The following is a 25253-nucleotide window of genomic DNA, read 5'->3' as shown; positions in this document are numbered from 1 at the left end:
GTACTCATTGTTCTAAGGAGATTGGCTCCAAGTTTCAGCAGCTCAGTGTTCCATCCTCGAATTTTCTAATTTTTTAATCTCATATGGGAAAAGAGTAATAGTTCCCAACTCAAAAAAAAAAAAAAAAACAACAAGCTAAACATGCAGAACAATGAGCTGAATTAATTCAAAATTCTTAAAATGTCGCAATACTGAAGTGTTTCACTAGAAGATAGAAATTTTTACTTGCTTCAAAGCCTGAAATTTAGTTTTTGCAAAAAAAAAAAAAAAGCAAGCTATAAAAACCAATACCTTTTCCAAAGAAGCAGAAAAAATACTTTTTCAAACAATTTTTGATCCTACTTTGAATGGCAAATCTTATTCTCATTTAAACACTTTTCTATAGTATTGGAAACTGAAAAGAGTTTCTAAACGAAGAGTGGAAAGTAAACTGCCTCATTTCATTATCTCAGGAGTAGAACGACAAAAACAAACAAAAACCCACCTGTGCTTTTCAGCTGCACCTTTTATGTCACTGCAATGCATTCCATCAACTTTGTGCTGAATATACCACAAGTGATTTCTCATTGCTTTCTGCCTCTCTCCAAATGCACACCTTCCACAGGGGCTGGCACCACGGCAAGCAAACACACAGACACCCGGATTCCTGAGCCTCACATCAAAAACCGCTTGGAAACTTTCCGCCTATTTTCTTCCGATTATACAGGTGCATATTTGGAAGGTCAAGTTGTTATGAGGAAGAATTCCCTGGCCTCTTGCGTACTTACCATTTTTATTGAATTTAACTCAGAGATGCACCTCTTGCAAAGACTTCTAGCAAATTCTCCAGAAGACAACCCAAAAGCACTGCTCATATGTAAAGAACTAAAAAAAAAATCCCCATATTGACAACATTTTTTCTTTCCTATCAAGTGTTGGGAAGCACAAGCATAGAGAATACAACCAATGAAGTAATTTACAGATTTTCGGTGTTGGTGGCTTCATTTTTATCAGTAAAACAGGGAAGAAGTGCTATTAAGGGAGGAGCTTGGCTCTAATCTGAATTTAGATTTGCCTTAAAGAAAACAAGGCAGCTTTACATTAGTGCAGAAAAGGTGCACGATGAAAACCAAGCCTGTGGCAGCGCACCATGATGACATGATTTCTTTATAATGAAATATAGTGAAAGAAAATTAGTGGCACAAGGATTTTAATGCACCCCAGACACACATTTACAATGATTAAACAGATGAGTACTTGTAAAACCCAAAGGTCTAACGTTACAAACCTTTACTCAAGCAAGCAATTTCACCAAAATCAATGGGACAATTTGCATATGTAAGGCTATTTATCTCAGCTGGGATCTGTAGGTTTAGGCCACACATTTCTGTTTAGATCATCTATGCAGCAGAAACCACAAAGTTGTATGAAGAACAGGAGAACACTGCACCTTGGAGTTAATTTTCATTTATACCAGTATAATTTTCTCCGTCCCTCTGACACATTTGATAAACCAGGCACGTTTTGAAATTGGAAATGTTGGCAAAACTACAAATTTCCTCATGGGAAGAATACTACTCATGGATAATAAACAAAATCAATTCTTATTTGCATATTCAATCAGATTTTGGTTTGCATATAAAAGCATAAGATGGTAGAATTTTCACACGGTAGATGGATCCTGCTCGCTTATTCATGCATATATGCATCCACTAATCCTTACACATGCCAAAATCAGTCAGAAATACTCTCTTTGCTAGGCATTCACAGCACAAAAACACTGTCCCTGCTGCTGTTCTCAACCTTCTCTTTTCCTATAGTGTATGACAGCACTCTCCCACGGCTTTCTCCCAAGACTCCCTAATAGCCCCTGCTCTCTATTAGTCTTCTTTTCACTAGGCAAAGTGGTGGTTTGAAATTTGAATCATAATTTAAAAGGGATGCTGTCAACTGTATATGAAGAACAAAATACACTGGACCAGATTTTCAAAGGCGCTTCAGCACGGACTTGACAATTTCACTTGTAACTGTCACTGCAAAATTGAATGTATCTCCCACTGGTAATACTGACATGTCCTGGACTACAGCTAAAATTTTCAGATTTAGACTATGCCTACCTATTTTTCACACACACCTACTAGGAAACAGAATTCAAAATATTTATATGGTCTGGTCCTATCAAAATATGCAATATTAATATTGCCTCATACACAGTAAGCCTGGCAATAAATGATACCCTGTAAGCTACGCTCCGAGGTGCTGAATGCCTGCAACATCTGTGGGACCTGAAGGCAATCAGCACTCTGAGCCATCAGATAACAGGTTTGACTATCTTGTAGCCAGTCTGACAGTCTGGATATCTCATTTGCATTTAGAAGAGTGTCATATTCAAATGTATATAATTTTGCGCATTAAATTAAAAATTCAACTGGAACCCTGTGTGTTAAACCCGAGCTGGCTTTTCTTTTTCATTTCTGAAAAAGAAATGTTTTCACTGAATTAAAGAAAAAGATCAAACAAATTAGCATCAAAACGGCAATCTGCAGCTGCAGCCTTTGCCCTTACTAGGTCAAGCATGAGGTACCAAAAAAGCAGAGCTACCCAGGGTATCTGAAATAATCTCGTATACACAGAAATAGTATTTCACTCTCCCAGATGAATGGAACGCAAAAATCAGTCAGCATGAAGTTGAAAGCTCATATAGGATTTCCACAGCAATGCCAGCTCTGATCAATTGAAACATTGTCAGCAGCAGGTTAAGGAGGTATTTATTTAACAAGGGGACAGAATCTAATTGACTTTCCAGGAGAGGAGAGCGAGCAGGCAGGCGAGCGGGCGCCCACTCGTTCCGCTCGTTGAATCTTACACAGCCCTTTTTCAAGGAGGCCAGGAGCACATCCTTGCGCTCCCCAGGCACGTATTTTGCCCTCTGCAGACACCAAGGACACCCTTGTGTCCCTGTACAGCGTGTCCCCTGCAAGGAGCAGAGCTGCTGGTGGGCCAGGGGAGGATCAGGGCAGCCGTGCTGCTGCAGAATGCCTCCCAGCGTCCTGCCCGCGTGCTGCAGCACAGCCTGCTCCCAGACACAGCACCCAAACCCTCCTCTCTCTCCCTGCCTCTGAAGCATTTAAAGTATCCATATAAATCACCAGAAAATAAGGGTTTGACCCAGTTACACATCTTAGGGCTCCTCGCATTCATTTGCTAATGCTAAATGTAATGGAAATCACAGCTTTCCTACAAAACAGGCAGCAGAGATGGGAAGGGAATTGCTGTTTATGTTCCTACCTGCTTGGTTAGTTGTCACAGTGACTGACACCGCCTGGTCCTGGCTGGGGTTTTGCTTGGACACTCCATTCACCGCCCAGACTTCAAAGGTGTAGTTGGTGTGTGCCAGGAGGTCGGTGATGGAGACTTTGGTGGTTTTCAGGCCGTTCTGCTGGGGGCTGAAGTGCACCCCGCTGCCACAGGAGCGGCAGCGGCTGAGCTCGCCGGCCCCGCACCTCTTGCACACCACGTTGTAGGAGATGTCCTCCCGGCCACCTTTGTTCTGGGGGGGGCTCCACTCCAGGTTCACTGAGGTCTCGTTGACATTGGAAATCAGGTGCTGGGGAGCAGATGGAGGGCCTAAAAAGACAAAGTCCATGTGTTTTTAGTTAAGGGAAAAAAAAACAAGCTTACAGAGTGACATCAGAGTTAAGGGTCCCAGACGCTGTGCAACTCCCATTGAAGTTAAGGACAGCAGAGACCAAGCAGAATTTTACCTCTCTATGTTCATAATGAAGGCAAAAAAATTAACTGGTAAGTCACCTCTGATCTCTTTATCTGATGAACTAACAGTATTTTCCAGCTCTAAATGAGCCTGAACGCTCAGTATTGCAATTAAACAGGAGTGGGACTTTTTCACTTGTTATGAAAAATGTTAAATTTATATATCTTGCACTCATTTTTTTTCCCATGATTTCCTAAGCAAAGCATCAAATGCACAAACTTCTGCTTCACTTGAGATTTTCAAAGTCCCCCATTACCTACAGGCAGGCTCTCACTGAAATTATTATAGAAATATCTCATGGTATCTTTTTCTGAAAAATATAAGTGCAATATTTTCCAGACAAGTTGATGTCAAATCACATTCAGTGAACACTGAAACCCATCAAGCAGGGACTTGAACATGACACTTCAGCATGCAGGATGGAGATTTGAGTAGGAAGCCAGACACAGAACTAAGGCTTTGAAGGATGGAAAATAAAGTTTACAACAGGGGAGTGCTGGAGAAAGTGAAATAATTGAAGAGGAAAATATGGCGAGCATCTGAAGGAAGGGCTGATAAAAGAAACCTGGTTAGAAACAAGAGACCAGACGGAAAGCTTGGCAATAAGGCTGGATTTGAGATACAAGGTCAGCTTTTCCACCACAGGGGTGGGAGACTTCATAAACACGCTGCCAGAGAGCTCCCAGCTGGTTCCAACACAGGGACCATGGGATCAGAGCACAGAGCCCTAGGCAGGCTGGGCAGGAGCTCCCTGGGCAGGCTGGGCAGAGCCCAGAGGCAGAGCCCCTCCTGCACCTCTCCAGAGGTGCCGTGGCCAGCCCTGCCCTGCGCCGACCAACGCACGGGCACAAATCCTATTTATGTGCTAAAATCCCCACAGGCCCATTGAAATTGCAGAAGAGCTAATCCTGCAACTCTTAATCTAATTTCAATACAGTTGAGACACATGTTTTGTACCCTTAAATTTAAGGTAGATGATTCAGAGCGAAGCCATGAAAGAGATGGCTATTTTATTCTTCCCAAAAAGCTTCCCTGACCATCACCAGGCAGCCTGCTCTGGGACAGAGCACACAGGTATTCTGACACACACAGGGCTTTGGGATAGGGCTGCAGGTAAGCACTGCACCAAGCAGAAGAGAAACAGAATGAGAATGAAGATTGCAAAATGTATCAATCCAGACCAGAACACAGTAAAAATAGCTGTGCTTACTGTTAGTCAGAGCTTTACATACAAATATTATTAGCAGAAAAATACTGGAAATAATTTTGTAAAGTCACAAATGCAAGACACAGGAAAGCTCACAAAAGCTTCTTAGATTTCATCAAAATACATTTGATGGTTGCAATTCAAAAGAAGTTCAACTAGATCTCCTTGCAGAAAATAAAGGAAAGGAGAAAGTTCTGGCAAATTTGTCAAACATTATGAAACTATGAACCTGGCAAAAAAGAATCAGCCAGCACCAACAGTTCCATTAAGTGCATAAATAAATAAGTCATAATCTCTCATATGCCAAAGGTACAAAAACAGTCATCATGGTAAGACAGGAACCAAATGCATTGAAAATGTGAAATTCTACTGAAATTACAAAGTGACTCATCAAGTGTAACATCAAAAAGGTTAAGCTGTTAAGGGATGACTATGAGGAAGATTAATTGTGGCTCCCTCCTCAATTTATCAGGTTCATCTCACAGGAAGCCTGAGGCCTGACCAGGCTGCCTAGGACAAGGTTTTGAGGGCTACATCACTTCTTCGGGTCTGTGCTGGAAGCCACTAGGATGTAACACATGCTCAACAGGAGACAGGACTTTTATTTTGAGAGAGGTAGGTAAGTTAGGAAAAGAGTCTTAAATGACACCTAGGTCAAATGGGTCTTCAGTACCTAAATGAAAGGTCTCTGTTGCAGGAGTAGCTAAGCAAGGATTGTTTGTCTGTGTTTACTTCAAAAATACAAAATTAATATATTTCTTTTGAAAGGAGGGAAGTCCTCCCTTCTTGCCAAACCTTTGAAATAGTCTCTGAGTTAATCAGGGTTGACAGGTAGAATTACTGCAAGAAGAGAGAGCTGAGTCCAGCCCCTGAGCCAGGGAGCCCTCCTGCCTGCTGCACCACCAGGCTGCCATTCATGGCTTTTATTTATGCACTGGCAGCATTTTGGAGTCCTAAGGACAAAACCCTTTTACTCAAAGATCAGTTACTGAACACAGTAAGAGATGTTTCCTGATCCAAAAACCAGACATGAAAAAAAAAGGAAAGAAACTCGTTTTAATCTCTATTCATCATGTGGAAATGGAGGCAGAGAGAGATGTGGTGAGACAAGGGCACAAAAGACATGCTTTGCACATCTGGGCAGTGGTCAAAACTGTCTCAAGTCCCAGCCCAATGCCTCTGTCCCATAATCAGCTCTCCTTCCCCCAAAAGCTGGCTGTGCTAAATCCCCTGGGTACGAAAAAGTGGTCTCTGCTTAGCCTGCAAATACACAAGCTTCCTTTTCAAAAATAAACTCTGAGTGCAATGAGGTGGAAGACACTCCTGAAATGGTGAACTCAAGCGGCAGCACAGGAACTGCTGAGCAGGGACTGAACCAAACTCTCTCCACCCTGGACTTCCCCAAACTGCCTCACACCTGGGCTCTCTTCAGGGCAGACAGGTGCACAAGGTAACACCTGTCCCTCTGCACTGTCAAGGGAATGGGAAAACCAACACAAGCCTCGGGGAGGAAGAGCAGCCTCAGCAGGCTGCGAGCCCAGGTGCTCATTGCACAGTGACGGTCTGCCCTGGCCAGAGCAGCAGCCAGAGACTCTGGAAGCTGAGGCTGTGTGTCCTCCCAGAGACTGGTCAGGACCTGGCAGCAGCAAGCCCTGAACAGAAACTGCTCCTGTGGGAAACATCAAGAGCCTGATAGCGAGGAAAAGCAAAAGGTGTTTTCTTACAGAGCATTCACTCGCTGCAGCCACACACAGGAGAGCATCCACTCGGAGCGCAGCCAGGAGAGCCGAGATGAGGTGGTGCCAGTGCAAACACCTCCTTCCCCAGGCAGCACCAGCTCTGCCAGGGCAAGAATATCCCCATTTCACAGGGGTATTCCTGAAGCAAAGACCTCCATGGGGAGAGGGTTCATACTACCACAGTTGCCGTCTGAAAGATGTCCCTCTTAGCTCAGACACAGCAGCCAGTTTGGGGTTAACCTCAGACTTAGTCTGATGTCCATTAAGATATTTTCCAAGGCTCTAAGTCCAGTTTCACATGGGAAAATGTGCCAGAATGAATCAAGCTCCTCAGAAGCAAAAAGTCAGTAATTAGTATGTGGGACAGGGCACTGCAGTGTCTAAACAGAGATGCGACCAAGCGGAAAACCAGGGAAGCAGATGCTTGCAGGTCACAGAGATGAGTGCACCACCTCCAGCATGAAAAGGAAGATGCGGGGGAGTCTCCAAATGGTGGGCTGACATTACAGTGAGGGGAAAAGCAATTTGTTTTCTTCCTGGAGTATAGTCATCAATGGAGCTGTTGGCACAGGGAGCGGGGAATAGCTTCAGATTGATGGGCCTGGTTTCAGATGTTGAAACACAGGGCGTATCCGCTCCTTCAATGGTGATCAGGATTTGCTTTGTTTCTGACAACAGAGCTGCTGCCCATAGATGAGACAAACCCTTTCAGGGCCAGAGCAGGCTGCAAGGGCCAGGATAGTAGCTGGGTGAACCCAGCTAGCAGGATCCCACAGGGAACAGCATCCTGACAGCCAGACCATCACCCTCACATAAACCTGTGTCCTCTGGCAGAAAAATCTAGCTACGGGGCAGATGAGAGAGGAGACAAGGACCTGTGCTTAAATCACCATCACCATCTGTAATTTTGTCACAAATCCCACTATCTACAGCATTTTTCATCAATCTCCTGCCAATGGAAGCTTGCTATTGCATGGGCTATTTGGCACCGTGGAAGAATGGAGCTGATACTGCCACACTGCCTGGAACAGTTTGAAAATGTGACAGCTCCTACAGGAAATCAAAATTAAATCTAAACATTTTAATTCTGAAAACAAATTAATTTTAAAATTCATTTTATGATGTTAGGAAGGCAGGTGCTGTTGTTTTCTCTGCACAGGGCAACAGAATCTGAGAGATGGATCTGCAGAGCCACTCAGTCTTCTCCAGTCAGTGACTGCAAAGGGAACACAGTTTGATCATGGGACCTGAAAGCCGGATCCCTCTCCAGCCCCTTTAACCAGCACCCTGAACGGACAGGGGGGCTCCTCTGTGGGAACACAGGGAACGGAAGTTTTCAATTTTATTCCTTCCTGGGGCTCCATAAATCTTGCTCCACAATAAACCCATCAAAATCAAGTGAGCCATGAAGCAAATGGGAAGGCCCTGGGTGGAGCAGTTCATTGTGTGTGTCAGGGCTGAGGGAAACACTGAAGAGTCTGTTTAGCAACAAATAATCTTCACCAAGCTAATCTTGCTATCTTCCTCAACCCTCCTATTAGATTTCCTTAAATATATTGGGCAATGCAGATTGTTTGGCTTTCTCTTGCTGCAATAGGCTACAGCCATAACAGCTATCTGTCTTTCATCCACAGGTAGAGAGATCTGTCTGTCTTAAGGACAATGCACCCTATGTCAAACAAACATTCACAGAAACAAGAGTTTTTAAGGCAGCAAAAGCATAAGCACTACTTTTATTGAAAGGACTCATGTATTTTAGCACTCTTTCTACAACTTCAGGCAGTATTTTAACTTTTCCTTTATCAACACTTCTCTCCCTCCCTTCCTACACTCAAGTCTCTCTCCAATCAGAAGCCTCCCACACACGCCTGTACAGCTGACAAGAACCTGGTGAAAACCATGACAAGGGCACATACTAACACCTGACTGTCTCCTTCCTTCCTTTCAGACCACAGGAGATCCCTGTGTGCCAGCTGTCTGTGGGTCACAGGTCCCTGTGGGCACACTTAAGGAGCTTTGATGATGCACACCAGGGATCAAGCCTGGTCCAAGCACTGCAGTGACTCACAGGCAGCTTCCACAGTGAAGACCCGGTAATGAACTTGCTCTCCAGGACTGAAGTAGCACCTGTGGGGTGCAGATGGCAAGGGGACACAGCTGGGAAGCAAACCAGGCTGCAGACTAACACTGGGCATAATAACACCTCAGTTAAACTGTTTATTTGCAAGGAGTACAGTATTTTCCACTTAAATCAGCTGCTCTAAAGACTAAGGGGCATCAGAGATAGTTGAGTCAAACATCAACAGGTTGTTTGTTGTTTGGATTCCATCCAGCTGAGAACGTTATCCCAAAGCCCCTTTCTTTCTGTCCCCAAAGGACAGCAGCACAAATGCAGGAGGCTCAGCCTCACAAATCTGGCAAAGTCATTCTGCCAAGGAGAAAGAATGTCTACCCCAGTGTAATGAATGATTTCAAAGAAAGATAGCAAAAGGGGATTAGCTACAACTGAGTGAATATTCCTGCTGCCCTGAGGGATCAGCATGCCCAGCCCTTCAGGCACACCACAGGGAAAGCACAGAGCCCAGGACTGCAGCATGCCCAAGGACAGGATCTAAGCAGGACTGCAAGTGCAGCACCACCACAAAGGCACAAGTGGGGAGGAGAGAGCCCTTCCCCTGACAAATGCAATACACCACAAACCCACACAAAGCCATGGCAGAGGACATGCTGCAGCTGGGCTCCTGAAGCTGGAGGGGCTCCAGGGAGACAGGCAGGCAGGGTTGGTTGGTTGGTTGTGCAGGGAGACTCCAACCAAGTCAGTCCTCTCTTCCTCCCTACAGCTGCAAACCCGAAAGATCCACGTAACCAAAAAATATCCCTGAAAACTAACCCTGGGATTTGAAGGCAGACTTGTAAGTGCACTGTGCTGGGGAACTGCATTTAAATGGTTATGACAGAGGTTTTAATATCCCTGGTTTTACATCTTCGTTTTTTATTACTGATCTGCCCAGCAAGGTGTTTCTCTAAAAGTCTCTGTGGGTGTATGCGGTAAATTCAATTACAGTTTTCTACAAGGAGACCAGACAGACTTGTTTGACATCAAGAATACTGTCTTCACTAAACCAGTTAATTTAGTTCAGCAACAGTGTATGGTTAGGAGGCGTGGATTAAAGCACAGAGAACGGAGATGAGAAAATGATTCCCAGCAAAACAGCTCCCAAGTGACCTTGTTGTCCCATAAAATGAGAAGAAATAAGAAAGACCTTGCAGCTTGGTTCTCTGCTGCCCCAGGTTGACAGGACTCAAGAATCCCACTTCAAGACAACTAGCAGCTCCAAATTTTGGGCAAACAACTTTCGTTCACCAAAGGTAGACATGAGTAAAAAAATTCCTCTTTCCTTTTCTCAGAGGTCTTATGGCCACAGGATTAAAGATAAAGTTTCAGGCTTTGGTTTGGCCAATTTTATCAGATGCAAGTAGCCTTTATATACTGTTTTCTTATGTTGAAAAACAAAATCATCGCAAAACAACCCAAAAAGCATTTCAGCACAGGGTTCTGACATTTAATTCCTTTAAAGTGAATCTAGCACTTCCAAGAAACCCACTCTGGTGGCACCCAAAATAAAGCTCTCTTAGCCACAAATAGCTGCCTGTCTGCACGTTTCTGTCACAGCCTGGCAGAGAGCTCCTTCAGGAGCTCCTTTTTTTATGCCAGCTTCGTCTTCAGCCATCAGCAGTGGTAGTGAATTATTCTGGCAGCAACATTACCCACTAAGGACTGAACTGATATTATCAGTATTAGGACTGTAACCACATCTATTTACTACTAGCCTCTGTTATAGTTAAGATTTATTACCTTGAAAGATCTGTCTGTAGGAGGAGATCTATTAAAAATGCAAACTGAAACACACACTCTCCATGGAAGTGCTAATGGAGATAATTCAAACATATACCCTCAAGAAGGCAAGCCTTTGTTAGGAGCATCCTGTCAGTCACCAAATCAGTGCATTTAAAATGTACCTCCTTTAAAAGAAAAATGCTTTCTAAAGGTACGTATGTGACTAAGTAACTAGCAGGATGAAACTTTTGAAACCTGGAAGAAGAAAATTATTTAAAAAAATAATTTAGTCCTTCTGCTTGGGCACGTGTGTAAAAGCACATTTCTCCAGCAGGTAACGGATGTCTCTGCAGCCGGGGCAGTGGATAATTATTTTCAAGTGGGTTGTCACACTGCATTCAGCCTGCGTTTGCCTGACAGTGTGAAATCAGAAGGAAGCTTCATTGGCAATTCCCACCAGACATCAGAAAACCTCAAGCATGTAGAAAAGACTTTAATCTTCTTTAACCATTCCCGTACTCTCCTTGAAGAAAATATCACTACTTTTTTAAGGCAGCAAAAGCAGACCGTAGCTTGATAAAGATTCAAAATTATTTTAACAAACAAAAAAATATTTAAATACTTTATTCAAAATAATACAATAACCTGCTACAGTTTGAAGCTTTCTAACTTCACCCTAAAACTGTGAAAGCCCTGCAAAAATACTGTGTGTCAGCTATGGGTGTTTGCTAATCAAAGTCAATCAGGCAGACCAGCAGGCCTCAATGGGCTTTGGACCAGGACTGACAAAAGGATCGTCTTTATGAGCCTGCTCTAGAGACGCTGACCCTCTTCATCTGCCCTGATTTCAAAGGGAACTCAGGGTATTCAGAAATCTTGAGCTAATTTGCTACATAATAAACAAGATTCATACAACAGGGAAGGTTGCTATGATGCAATGTGGTTTAAAAGGAGCCCAGGATGAACTGGCCTGTTTTGAATCGGCAGCTTGGCCTTGGCTGCACTACAGAGGAGCAGCAAAGTCTTTGATAAGTTAAAGGAGCAGCAGGCACCTGGGAGCAAGCATCCGACTGCCTAATAGCAAGAAAACCTGACTAGAAATGCTCTGTCAGAAGCAGGGAAAAGTTTAGCACATCTGCTGTACAAGATCTGAGAGCCAGCTTTTGTGTGTAACACAGCAAGAATAAAGAGACCAAATAAAGAGGTGCAAAAAAAAAAAAAAAAAAGGATCCATACAATGAACGCTTCCAAAGATCTTTGGAGCCTATCTGCAGAGAGCAGTGAGATGCCAGTGGAAGTACACCAGGTGCCTTTGAAAGGGCTGGCTCAGGCACAGAGGCAGCACCAGGGCTCTGCTAGGCTGTTGGTCGTGTTGCCAGCCTCACCCACAGAGTCACACTGCTGCTCTCCCAGCAAGGCCTCACCACGATGGTACTGTATGGATGGCTTTTAACAACTCCAATCAATGCTCTTTAATTTCATCATGACCCTAGAATCATCTCCCTGGGGGCAGGGCTGAGCGTGAAATAGAGAGTTTACTATTTTTTAAATAATCAATGTCTTTAAACACCTTAAGTTCACTGACGAAAACGTCTGGCAAAGCTGTGCCAGGCACAGTGTTCAAAAGGAAGCACTATGGCCTCCTTTTTCCAACTCATAAGGTTTTATTGAACCTGTACAGCAGTGGAGCTGTCGATGCTTCAGCATGTGAGCTCTGATGCCCTTCAGATACGCCTTTGTTGTTGATCTCTAACCATCTGAAAGAAAAGTTCTAACACACAGTAAATACCTGGGTCCTGTACATTTAAGCTTGCAAATAAAGCCCCCACTTTCCCGAGACAGCTGTGCATGTTGCTGCCACTAATTGCTTCTTTCACCAGTTGTGGACAGGTCCCCTGTTGTTGTGGGCTAATTTACACAAGCAAAGGCAGCTCGGACAACCCTCACTTCTTGCCTGCCTGGCTATTCCTGACCATTTATCATCACAGATTATGTGTTTTACAACTGGCGAGACCAAAGCCAACAGACCACAAGATGCAGCAGTCACTTAAAATACCAGTAATCTGCTCCATTTCCACCCTCTCGCCTCTCTGTGCATAGTTAGCTTTACAACTGGGTTATAATAAGGCAAATGATTTGGTAAACAATTCTTCATTTATTTACTTGGGCAAGATTCCTTTGACTTCAGCAGGAGTTCTGCCAAGCCAGGGATGCTGGACCAGTGCCAGTGACAAAATGCCCATTTCACTGGAATGTATGATTTCCTATTTACTTGCCAGAAGTAACCCAGTTACCAGCTTCACAATAGGCTTTGTTCCTTTCACCCACAGAACAATCCAACTAATAGCTCCTCTCCTAAAGAGGCTAAAGAAGTTAAGCAAAGAGGTACAGTTACCACTGGCAGAGGTGTGGGAAAACTGATGCTCACAGGTACCACTCCTTTGGAGTCTAGGCTTCTCTTCCAAGAACTGCCATATAAGAACATTTTGCATTGTCATGTATGCTGAGCCATGTTATCACATCTACTCTACTGCAGACAATACCACCCGTGTTCACTCACTCTTTCGAGATAAAAAGAATTCCACTGCGGAAACCAGAAAGTTATCTGACAGTCTGACAGGAAAGAAATCCAACCAGAAAAATAAGCTGTTCTGTAATTGGCCCATCTGCTGAATTTCTTTGCCCTCTAATTTACTTCAACAACTCTACAGAACTGGGTCCTGACTAACCAAATCAAAGCCCCCATTTAATTGAGTAAATGTTAATTTAAGGCTCTGGCCAGAAAATCAGAAGACAGCTAATAAACAGTTGCTGTATTTAAAGGAGTGATGATTTCAAGTCTACTGATTATAAACACACACTGTCAAATTACTCCCATCTCTTCTCTTCAAGCCATAACCACTCCCCTTTTTATTCAATTCCTTCAGCCTGTCACCACACACAAGGAGAGACAGCTTTCTCCTTTGAGATTCCCATCACTCACAATCCCTTTCTCTCAGTCTGGCAGCGATGCAGCGATGGATGGTCCATTTTCCCAGCCTACGTGGAGAAGAAAAATCATTCACTCCTTACAGCCTACCCACTGTTCCCTCTGCTCTTGTAACTGCTGTACTACAGCTTAAAAGGCATTCGTATGTACTATATGTACTATTTACATAATAAACAATATCATAGGATGTTTTGAGAACAAAATCATTTACTGAAGTTGCAGATATATATATATAAAGATGTGGAAGAGTTATTATGTCATAAATTTAAATTCTGAAGATCAGAGGCTCTACTGGCATATACCTCATACTACAGAGAACAGGCTTCAACAGCAGAGGACTGCAGTAATGCCAGCACAAGTGTGGAAGTGTGGCAAAGCCGGTGCAAAGCCACCTACAATGCAGTAGCCAGCACGACTGTGTGGTGTGCTTTCCTTTTTCCTAGCAGCCACAATGGCGATAATCCACATCTGACTGGAAACTTAGAAAAGGAACAAGTTCAGTTGAAGGAAAAAGCACATTTGCTTATTTATATTGTTTATAGTCTAAGCAATCATTATAAACATGTGCTCAAATAATCAGCTCCTATGTAATTACTCATTTGCAGCCACAGTTATTAGGTAGGTAAATTCACTCTTTTTTGAAAATGCAGGTCAAATATTTATCTCTGAGATACGTTAAAAGTAACACAAGATTGAGTTAAGGGTATATAAAAGACTGCAACATTAACAAAATTGAACTGTTTAGACCTTTCAAACCTTTTTTAAAGCCTTGACCTTGGAAACAAATAAGGACAGTGTTATTTTAATGTGCATTCAAATTTTAACAACACAGTCACAGAGCTCTAGTGGAATTCACATTGAGTTTCCACTGTAGATTGCTCATCATTTCATTATGGTTCATTATGCTGATAACTGTCAGAAAGCATTAGAAGCAGGAGCCTTGAGTAATAGCACTGAAATGGTAATTTAAAAACAATATACTTTCTGAAGGAAATACAGCACTGCACTAAATTCAATTAGAAGAGGGGAATGTAAAGACAAGTAAGTGATGTTTGCTGTTTGAAGTCAGGCTATTCAGTTTCTTGATAACCTAGACTGGAGAAAGTCCTTTTAAAGCAGGCACTCTTCTCTTGCATCTCACTACATCTACTCTTATTATCTCCAAGCTTCTCTGGTATAAACTGTCTTAAATGCAACTGTTTTTGAAATATTTCAGGCCATGACAAAATATCAATCAATCCATCAGTCCCTGTTTGGGTGACACAACTGACTAAATTATTCAGGGTCATTTACTGAGGCAGATTTCAAGCTGGACAGTCCATGATGGTAATCTCTCTTTTGTAAAGGGCTCCCAATTAAAAATCATTAATAATTTGAATTGAACAGACAACATAAACAATACAAAACCGTCCCCTTCTCGGTCATAATGTGAGCATTGTTTGTTAAGAGTTAGAGAACCCAACTCATTAATGGTGGGGACGCAGGAACAACACACATTAATTTGGGTGGGAACTGCACCTGCCTGCACCAGGCTGCAATTCACAGGATATCTCCTTACAGAGAAGGGAATTCAGGGACAAGGGCCATGATTGAGACTGATTTGTTTTCCTGCCTCATGGATTCATGTGTGGGTAAGGCAATTTATTCTCCATTACATTGCTAACCTTATGAAAGACCCTACCTCTCTGCAAGTACTGAAATATAATGAAGGCCTGTAGAGTTGCCTTGACATTACTTTTGCAATGCTTCCGAAAGGGAAAGGCGGTTTGGGCTCAGGTGTATTACAAGTCAATCATCCCATCTCCATGCCCAAGCACACAGCTGACAAATCCACTGTGCTTCAGAGCTCAAAGTCTGAATTCCCAAGTTTGGCCAAAGCGGCAGATCCAGGCTGGCTCTGCCCCTTGGTGGTGACAGACACGTTGACGATTACCCCCAGGAGGCAGGTTTGAGGGGAAGGATGCACCAGTAAACACGTCTATGTCAGGGTCTCTGCCTGGCCTTTGACACAGCCCACTCCTCTACCTCTACACCCACACTGCCACATTGTGCTCTTCCTTGCACAAACATTACACCAGACATAATCACTCACTCTAGCAGAGCTGAAATGCCGAAATAGAGCAGACTACAAAAACCAGAGTTTGAGTAACTTGTTTAGGAGCCTGATGCCTGTCTTACCTGAGGTTAGACACAGTTTTTACAGCTCAGCAAGGGATGGCAATGTCAGAGAGTAGTGTTATGGAAGGATAAAACTTTGGAGCACCTCTCCTGGCCAGCACAACAGGAAGTAGATACTGCTTTTGTTACTTAATTGCAAGAAAGGAAAGGAAGGGGAATTCTCTTATTCCCTTTCATCCACTAGCACAATCAGGCTAATGGAAAGTCCTAACAGTCTTCCTCCCCCAGCCTAGAAGGCAAGATAAATGACAAGGCCAGCCAGTTTACTACTAAAGGAAATCAATAGCCAAGGGTCAAAGCTTTACAAAAACACATCTTAAGAAGGCTGAAGTTCTTCATCTTAAAAAGTGGTTAGGAATAATAAAGAAGGGATCAATCCACAGTCCATTCCAGCTGTTCTTTCCAAATTATCCAATGTTACTTTTATTCACCTGGTCTAATAGTTCTCCAAGTGAACAGAAACCTGATTTTACAAGCCAGTGGAGCAGAGTCTATCTTTTTGCTAGAAGAATGGATCTCAGATACTGTTTTATTTCTTCATTAGTGTGCCGTCACACTGAGCGATTACTAAATGCAGGCCTGAATGAGAATACCAGAGTTAAAGAGAGCATAATGAACAAAGAAGGTGCCTGATTATTATGGCTGTCAGCACAAGGGAATTGGGTTTGTCACCTGGTTTAACCAACTGGTAAGAACTGATTACAGTCAGAATCCACCTGAAAGCACCTTTGATGTTTACGCTCCCTTCTGTCTACACCTCTTGTCAGGAAAGTCAGACAAACGGGGACCTTCTTCTGAAGGGTCCTCCTTCAGCAGGGGCCCTCTGAACGCTGTCACTTGCCTCAGATACACGGGCCCAGGGCCACTGAGAGGGGGAGCGTGGCCAAGGAGGAGCCCGCGGGCCCGCGCACGGCTCGGCGGGCAGGGCTGCGCTCGCGCCCGGGCGGGCAGCACCCTCCCAGCACGGCCGAGGCCGGGCTCAGAGACGGGCTCAGCAGGGCTGGGGGAGCACAGCTGCCCACAGGCCAGCGCAGGAACAACTCCTGTGTCATCCTTCACCTTGCATCACAGCAAAAGAAGCCCTTCAGCTACAGGAAAATTCAAAGCTATGGAACAGGGCCTCCAGAGACAGGCCTGTTTTCCAAGAGCAAGGATTGTGCTGCTGGCTTGCCTCTGCCTGCAGAGCCCTCCTGGGCCACTGCAGAGATGAAGACTGAGGCCAACACCACAGCCTTTGCCTTTTCTCTTTTCCTCTCTGTATTTTTGGGGTAAAAGACCAGGATCGGGAACTTCAGCTTTGTCTGACCTGCCAAGACAGGAATGGGGAAGAGTGCCTGCAGCAGTCCCAAGACTTGACAAAAAGGGCTAAGCTTGCAGGGGTACATTTTGCAATACCAGCAAACATACATATCATTTGCTTACAATTTCCCCATCTGGAAATGTTTTGCTCTCTCCTCATACTTCCCTAACTGCATGTGCCCATTTAAATTCAACCAGTTGATTACTAATTTGATTTCAATTTGGTCAAGATATCATTCACAAGGACCAGGGCTTTGAAACTCTTTTGTTGGTATAATGTTATTTAGGGTGAACATTCCAAACAATAGTTTTGTTGTTGCAGAAAGACATTTTTCCTATCAAACTGGTCACGTTTTAGATCTGGTAGTGTAAATTATATTATAGAAAGCATGTTCTTGCCCATTTAGACAAGGTTTCACAATACAGTTAGACTCCATTCCCAGTCAATACTTGGCAAGGGATATATGCACCACTCTGCTTCCTACTAAGCAAAAGCAGCTGCTCTTGGCTATGTCCTGGCCTCCTCAACCACCACCCAGCAAAACTCACTGCTGAAAAGAAGGAAATCGCTGGAGAACAGCTGGAATCAAGGGGGTGTGGGGAAGGGATGAGTGCTAACTTAGTTACGGACATGCTCTGTTTCTGCCTTGTAAGGGAGAAATTAAGGTTTAAATAAATGTGAGTCATCTCTCACAAAATTAATTCTCTATATATTAAAACGTTACAAAATAAATATCTCGGCCTTTCCTCACTCACCCACACATACACACTCTCTACATAAATATACAGCTGAACTCCAAAAATCTGGAAACACTTCCAATAGCTTTCAGGGAATGCCACACATGGATATCCCCCTGGTAAAATACAGCCCTTTCACTTACTGTTTCAAACTGCTCTGCTCCTAAGAAAGTGAAAACCAAAGAACTAGATGATCACAATTTTAACACCAGGACATGCCTAGAATCCCAGGTCTTTGACTGCATGAGCCATTAACCAAAACAGGACAAGGAGTTTATCTAGCAACCCTGTGACTGTGCTCAGTGCATCTCTCCTTCTCCCTGATGAAGGCATTTTGGTGGAACTAAAGCAAATTCCATTTGCTGCACATGATGTATTTACCTACACGGGATAAAATAAACCATGCATTGAGTGGTTGTTTGATTAAAGTTTAAGATTTATTATTACCACCCCTTTTAGATGAACACTTAGGTTCCAAAGGATCACCAGCTATATTTCAACCAAATTAGAAATATAATGAGATTATAAATATTGCCTGTTTACCTGAGGTCATACAATTACAAGGAAAGCTTTCACAATTTCTACGAATATTCATATTTAAAGATATGAAAGGTGATGTGCTGTATTAGCCAGGTGCTCAGACTGGAACTGAGGCCTGTATTTTACTACTACCCATGTTACTAAGGTGTGCAAGTCCCTCTTTTGTGACTGTGTCTCCTGATTTATTTATACTGCAAATTCACAAGGGTCAGCACAACCATGCCACCATTAGGAACTGAGAGCTGAGAACTAACACTGTCACTCAGAAGTGTGACCACAATGCAAACTGCATCTGCACAGGGCCAGAAGAGCTACTGAACGCTGCTGTCAGAAGCTTTTTAGAGACATAGAGAAGAAATGGGTGATAAAAGGGGCAGGAGATTGTTCAAAGACCAACTTACGAGTGCAGGGCATGGAGGCAGCATCGTTTTCGGCTCGGAAAAAGCCGCGATCGCAGGTGCAGGACGTGGAGCCTTCCCAGATGGAGTAGCTGTGGGGCGGGCATTTGGCACAAGCAGCATCTGTCGAGAGAGCCTTGTAGTATCCGATTTTGCAAGCTAGATGGAGGAACAGGAAGGGAGAGTGTTACTGGCCCGGGCTGTGATCATAAATTGCTAGCTTACTCATTCAAAATCAAGGCAGGAGACATTTCAAAGAGATCTAATGATGTCCTCTTAGACCCAGGTGAAGAATTAACAATCATCACACTCTTAATGAGTAGTCCTACATCAGGGGATACTGATTTCTAATTCCAACAAGAAGCCATTTTAAAAGCTGGCTTCGAGATGGCAAAAAAAATAATATACTCTTCTGTTGACACTGCCAGAAAATCAGCTGCCTCTTTGAGCTAACTGTGGAGTTGCATGTGGCTTAACCCATGTCCACCTGCACCCCACACACACACAGAACATGACAAAAGGAGTGCAATTGGTTTATTTTATGACCACTTAAGGAATGGCAGCTGACAGTCAGACACTGCCAATTTTTAAGAGGGAGTGGGACAGGAACCCAACATGCCCGGAAATGGCACGTCTCCCTCCTGGCAAGGCAGAATTCATTTGGCTCTTTCTCCCCAAGGGAGGAGATCAGCAATGCTCTCCCCTGCTCAAAGCTGGGGCACAGCAGTAACTGCACCACTGCCACCCGGGCCCACGTGCAGTTGGCAAGCTTTCGGTGACATCAGCTTCATAAAAGCAGGACTTACACAAAAGGCAACTTTTACATCATTTGGAAAAAACTCATTAGCATCATTAATAACACATTTTCATGGTGGCTAACAGGTATGTCATCCTGGAAATTTCTCCCTTGGCTAGAGAAAAAAGCCCACCATCACCAGCACTGGCTTTTAGCACTGCAGAGAAGAGAGAAAATTCCCAGGCATGCAAATCAGTAAAAAAGAAAGGCTGTTCCAAGTATTTACTGTGTGACTCACTCCCACATCTTGTCATTTATCACCTACACTACCTTTAGGGTTCCCCTGCTACACACAGGCTCCTGTTGGGAGGGCATAAACCCCTGCACAGCCAGGGCTCGCTCTTGCTGTTTCAACCTTCCCTCACTCTTTCCCTGCTTCTCTTATGAAGCCCTCCAGTGGGAAATGGAGAGGGATATTAGTAACAGGTTTATAAAAGAGCAAGTTACTTCATTCTTATTAGCCAAAGCCATTTATGAAATGCCCTTAACAAGTCCTGACTTTACAATGTGCCACAAGCCATCTGTGAGAGCACTGGGAGATCAGCCCGGTGTCACTTGCTGGGGCTGTCACAGGACCAGAGGACCTTGGGAAAACACATTGCTCAAGTGACTGAGATTTACGCTTCCAGAGCTCACATGCATCGTGGTTTTAGATAAGGTTCGACTTGCAAGGTGTGTTTTGGCCACGTTTCAAAAAGCCTTGGGGTTTCCATTAAAATCAGCAGCTACAGCTCTGGTAGGGAGAACTACAGGGGTTAAACCCAGCCTGCCCACATCAGGAACAACTTTTTTTTGGTTGTTTTTTTTTTTTTTTTTTTTGTCCCTGAACACAAATTCAAACCCACCACATCTAACCCATCAGCTAGGCACTGGCGGAATGCAAAGGCAACACCTGGAAAACTGTTTATTCTTCCTGGGATGAGAATTGCCCAGCAAAACAAACAAACAAGGAAAATAATCCTTCTTTCTTTATATATATTATTTGCACTATCTGGTGAGCAAGTTGCTGTATCACTATGTGTCCTGAGTTTAACAACAGCAGCAGTCAAGTGGCAGATGCTGGTCTTAGATATTACTCCTGGTTTGCACTGCCACAGCACAGATGAGAAATATGCCTAAGTCTGTGTATGACCAGGAGAGACACCCACGGGAAGGATTTTGCTGCCACATATATAAAGACAAGGCATTGAAAAACAGAATACAAAAGAAACCAAGCTGACTGCTTTTATCCACAAAATTCTTTCTATTATTCACCATTTTAATACTAAACATGTAAAGTCTAATATTACTCTTAATATGAACATCACAATCCACATTAAACAGTGAGATGTTTAATGATTATCTTTAGCATATTTGGGGTATTAAAATACTTATCTATTCAACAATCTAGCTCAAGGCTGAAAATCCTATTTGGGCTATAGCTTCTAGACAGACAAGAAAATGTCGTAGGTAAAGATTTTTGTGACCATTCCTCCCTGTCTTTTCATACTCCATGGTTTAAAAGGGAATAGATGTATTCAGTGGGTACTGCAAGGTCAACACTCTAACTCAAGGATTTTTTCCCCCTCGTTTCATGCACTGTATTTTGTTTTCTACTATATTAAGCCAAGATCATTAATATTTCAAGACCTGAAGAAAGCTCTCCAAACACACTGGCTGCTCCTAAAGCACACACAGCCATTTTGCTTCAAAAATCAACTACTCCTGAAGACCGTTTTCTTCATTTTTGTGTGCTCAGAGATTCACTACATTTCATAACAGACATAAAAGGGCATTAGAGAATGTGCTGCATTAAACCAGGAGTTCTTTGCCCCCAAGAGCTCCATGGTAGCGCCACTTAAAAACTCAAACCTAATCCTGTAAAAGCTGTTCTTAGCATGAAGTGCTGCTGACACACCTATTACAACTACAGATGGACTTTTTTTTGAAGGGTAATGATTTAGTAGGCAAACAAGAAGCCTGTACAGAACTCATTCCCTGGAAGTCTTTATTGCTTGCTCATGACAAATCTTCACGCAGCTGCTTTTCTAGGAAGGATTTGCTGGGTGAGACCCAGCATGAATGGAGTTCTTACACAGTTTTCGAAAGATGCCTTTGTAAAAAGATTAGTTCACATGTGCAATGCAAACTTTGAGTTCAGTTTCTTAGCTTTGCCTTAATTAGTTCTTTCTGTGAGGTTTCTTTTTGTTTTTTAAAGGAGCAAAAAGTTTTTCTCACATTCAGGTCACCCCCAAGTGTAACACGGTTACAATCGGCTGCACCACATTCAAAGGAAATTCTCAAACAAAAATATTTTCAGTTCACAGTTTTTCCTCAGAACAAATCACATTAATTTAAATAGGCATCAGCTTGAAATAATCATGCTGATGTCTTTGAGTCATAATATTAAAATCTATTTGATTTCTATTTCTCTTAAAGCAAGACAAGATCTGGCAAACATTGCTGGTCATTATTACATGCTTTTTCCTTCTTTTTTCCAAATATATCAGAGTGATGCATGTCAAAACTGCAAAAATTACTCTGAAGAATTATGGAACTTCAGTCAAATCTAGATGTAAATTTTCTCAAGCTGTTTTTCCTACTCTGTTTTCACATTAAAACCTGATTTTCAGACTTAAAGATTCTTCAAAAAAAAAGAGAAAGAACACGTGTGTGGGCTGCAAAGTCTGCTTGCTTGGTCTCTCCAAATGCTGAATTTTCTACTAGAAAATTTCAGACAACAATTTCAGAATTTAAAAACTCATCTCATAGTGGATGGGGCTCTAATCACATTCTTTTTAAACACTGCTACAACAAAATACATGTATTAAATTGGTTTTAACTATTTTTAAACAAGCTATGTTCTTGGGGTTTTTTACTGGGGGAAGGGGAAATATTTAGGGAAATTATTCTTTCAAATTTAGAGTTGCTTTTAAAAAAAATCCCCCGTACGTGCTCTTAAATTGTTCCTTTATCTTGTGGAAATGGCAATAATTCCTTCCGAGTTCGGAAAAGGCTTGACACACCTAATACTCCTTTGAAAATAAATTAAAAATCGCGTAATGTTTGCAAAGGGGTAGATAAAGAAATAATCCCAACCTCTTTTCTGACAAGTTCCTAAACCATTAAAAATGCAGTGCGCATCTTAAAAACATCTCAGGGAGCTCCAGGCAGAGGCTCTGGCAGTGCCTGGAGGCTGAGATGGGAGACACGCCTGAGCCTGGCAGGGATCTGAGCAGTGATGGGATGGGGAAAGCCCAAGAGGGCCAGCCCCGAGCTGAAAACTGCTGGGCAGGAGCTCTGGCAGCAGCCCTGGACACCAGGGACCAAGGCCAGGAGAAATCCTGCTTGAAGCCTCAGCCTCTGCTGAAGAGGATTGTAACCAAGAAAATACTGATTTCTGATTAGGGCCTCATAAAGTGACTAGAGAGAAAAACAAGCACAGAAACGTGGTTTTTTTCAAGTAAATCTAGTTAAGTCAATAAACTGATATTAGAAGCAAATGTGACAGATGTTGTGAAGTGCTCATTCACAGAAGCCCCATGGGATGCAGTCCTGCACAGGCCAGCAGCACTGGCTGCAGAGCCCTGAGCCAAAGGTTGAGCTCTCCCCACAAGGAAAGGGCCCTCAAACAGAACAGGACCACAACCAAACCATGCTCCTGCTGCACCCTCCTGCCCAAAAGGAATCCTCTGTACCCCCAAGAACATTTATTATCACAGGCAAGCGAGCAATGCTGCTAAAACTTGTGCAATCAGTGCAATTGTCAGAAGCTATGCATTCCAGTTCCCTTTCTTGAAGCAGAAAAATATGTTAGCTACATACTCAAGAAAACTTCAAAATTCCTTGAGAAGCAATTTTGAATCAAATCTCTCTCTGCACACAACAGAAGAGGGAAAACTACTTTTAAGTCAATGATTGTAGCCAACTTTAAAGAAAGACTCCAAAATAGTACTCTTGAAATGAAGGACAAGGCAAATAACTTAGTAAGAGATATTTCAATGTCACATTTATATTTTTCAGTGAGAAAGAAATTTGTGTTTAAAGAGTTGAACAATACTTTGATAGCACATTTGATGTGTTTCATCACTGGTTGCTTTTTCTACAGCTCTTCTCCCTGGAAATATTTTGAGCTCACATTTTAACTGCACCCTTAGGAACAAAAAGTTACTTTTACTTTTCCCCTTCAGTGTTGTTCTTAGACTTCAAGAGGATGGATTTTCTCTCTCACATCATAACAAAACTACATCTGCCACATAAGAAGGCAGCATCTTCTTATCTTACTTTTACTGTTATTACCATTTCTGAACAGATTTTTGTGTGTTAATTATAGAACTCAATTGTTTGGATAGTCTCTTTTGATGAGCTTTCTGCCCCGCACCATGAACCCCTCCATTATTGTACAGCTGTTTTACTTCCAAATGCTCATCAGGGTTTTCTAATTGTCAAGCTGTCCCAGCAACCAGGTCTTTTGACCTAAAAGTCAAAGAAAGGGAGTCACCCTTGTCTCCCCGACATGAATACCCCAGCAGTCCCAGTGGCCCCCCTGATACCTACAAGACAATGTCTTTCCAGATCATTGCCACTACAAGCATAATTGAGTTTGGGGTGAAATGAGAAGATTTAAAATAGGATGAATTAATGAGTTTCTTGTAAAATTAAGTCATTCTCCTGGTCCAATCTAATTACTCACTGTAATACCCCTGAGGGTGATAAATAAAGATCCTTAGAAGCCAAGCAGGAGGGAAAAAAAAAAAAAGCTTTCTCTTGAGCATTTCTTAAAAGTCAAGTTGTAGAATGTGATGTGATATACCAAATGCTCTTTCCAAATAACGTCAGATTCCTTTGATGTTCACATTGTAAGATCTTTGCCTCCTGTTCATAATGACTGTACTATTGCTACACATAAAAAGGAGCTCCCCATCTTTAGCTCATATCTCTGATGAGAAAACCAGTATTTCTACGCACTAAGCATGTATTTTCGATGCATGAGTGGCACAAGGAAACACAAAAATCCCACTGGGGAAGAGTCTAGACTGTTTGACTGCAGAACACTTTTACTCCATGATTGGGTAAAAACTCAGGAAGCTCAAAACAGAAATAAAGGGACCCTGGAACATTAATGTAGTATGATTTGAAATCCAAACTCTGAGCATCCAAGCCACTGGACCTGTATATGCTTAACCCTAGTAGGTTAAGCACTCAGACCTCCTTTGCAAAGCTGCAGCATAAACCAAGTGGAGGAACTTTTCACACACCCAATCTGAACAATCATAAAAAAAAATTAAATATCTTTGGATGCTTTTTCTCCAGTATAGCTTCCTTGGCTACAGGTCTGCTGCTAGTGCTGTGGTTTGCTGATTTAAGGCTAGGGACTGATCCCATGATGCCAGTCACAGCAGGACTCAAACAAACACCTTTGGTAAATCTAAGAGTACCTTGCCTGACTGTGCATCCATGGAGACATTGAACAGTGGCAGATTTTTATTTGGCTCATGGGCGACTAGAAAGTCAGTTGCCTACTTCAGTTCAAGAAGTGAGGAGCAAGATCGATCTTTGGTGTGGAAACAAACCACCATCACCGTCCAAAGTCTCTCACTGAATCCTCAGGAGGGAAAGGGATGAGGCACTCACTGCAAGGTGCCCATTGCCACAGCCTGTTAAAGACAGCAGGGAATGGCAGGGCACTGACATCAGCCAAATCCTGCTGCACCATCAGGCACATCCCATCAGGTCCACTTCACTTAAGTTCCTCTGTACTCAGTCCTCTCCTGTAACACTTCACTTTGACAGACTCTGGT

The 25253-nt window shown here is 42.9% G+C and overlaps 1 protein-coding gene across 1 annotated transcript in view; it reads right to left on the bottom strand.

Annotated features, from left to right (window-relative positions):
• EPHA4 (EPH receptor A4) overlaps positions 1-25253 on the bottom strand; it is a 104319-nt gene that overhangs the window by 44254 nt on the left and 34812 nt on the right. Inside the window, exons 4-5 of the mRNA XM_053951474.1 lie at positions 18681-18836; positions 3268-3606 (exon numbers count right to left, since the gene is read on the bottom strand). Coding sequence (XP_053807449.1) covers positions 3268-3606; positions 18681-18836 — 495 coding nt within the window. The remainder of the gene's footprint in view (positions 1-3267; positions 3607-18680; positions 18837-25253) is intronic.

This window comes from Vidua chalybeata, chromosome 10 (assembly GCF_026979565.1).
Source record: "Vidua chalybeata isolate OUT-0048 chromosome 10, bVidCha1 merged haplotype, whole genome shotgun sequence".
In the NCBI taxonomy this organism is placed as follows: Eukaryota; Metazoa; Chordata; class Aves; order Passeriformes; family Viduidae; genus Vidua; species Vidua chalybeata.
This window is presented reverse-complemented; position numbering and strand designations above follow the sequence as displayed.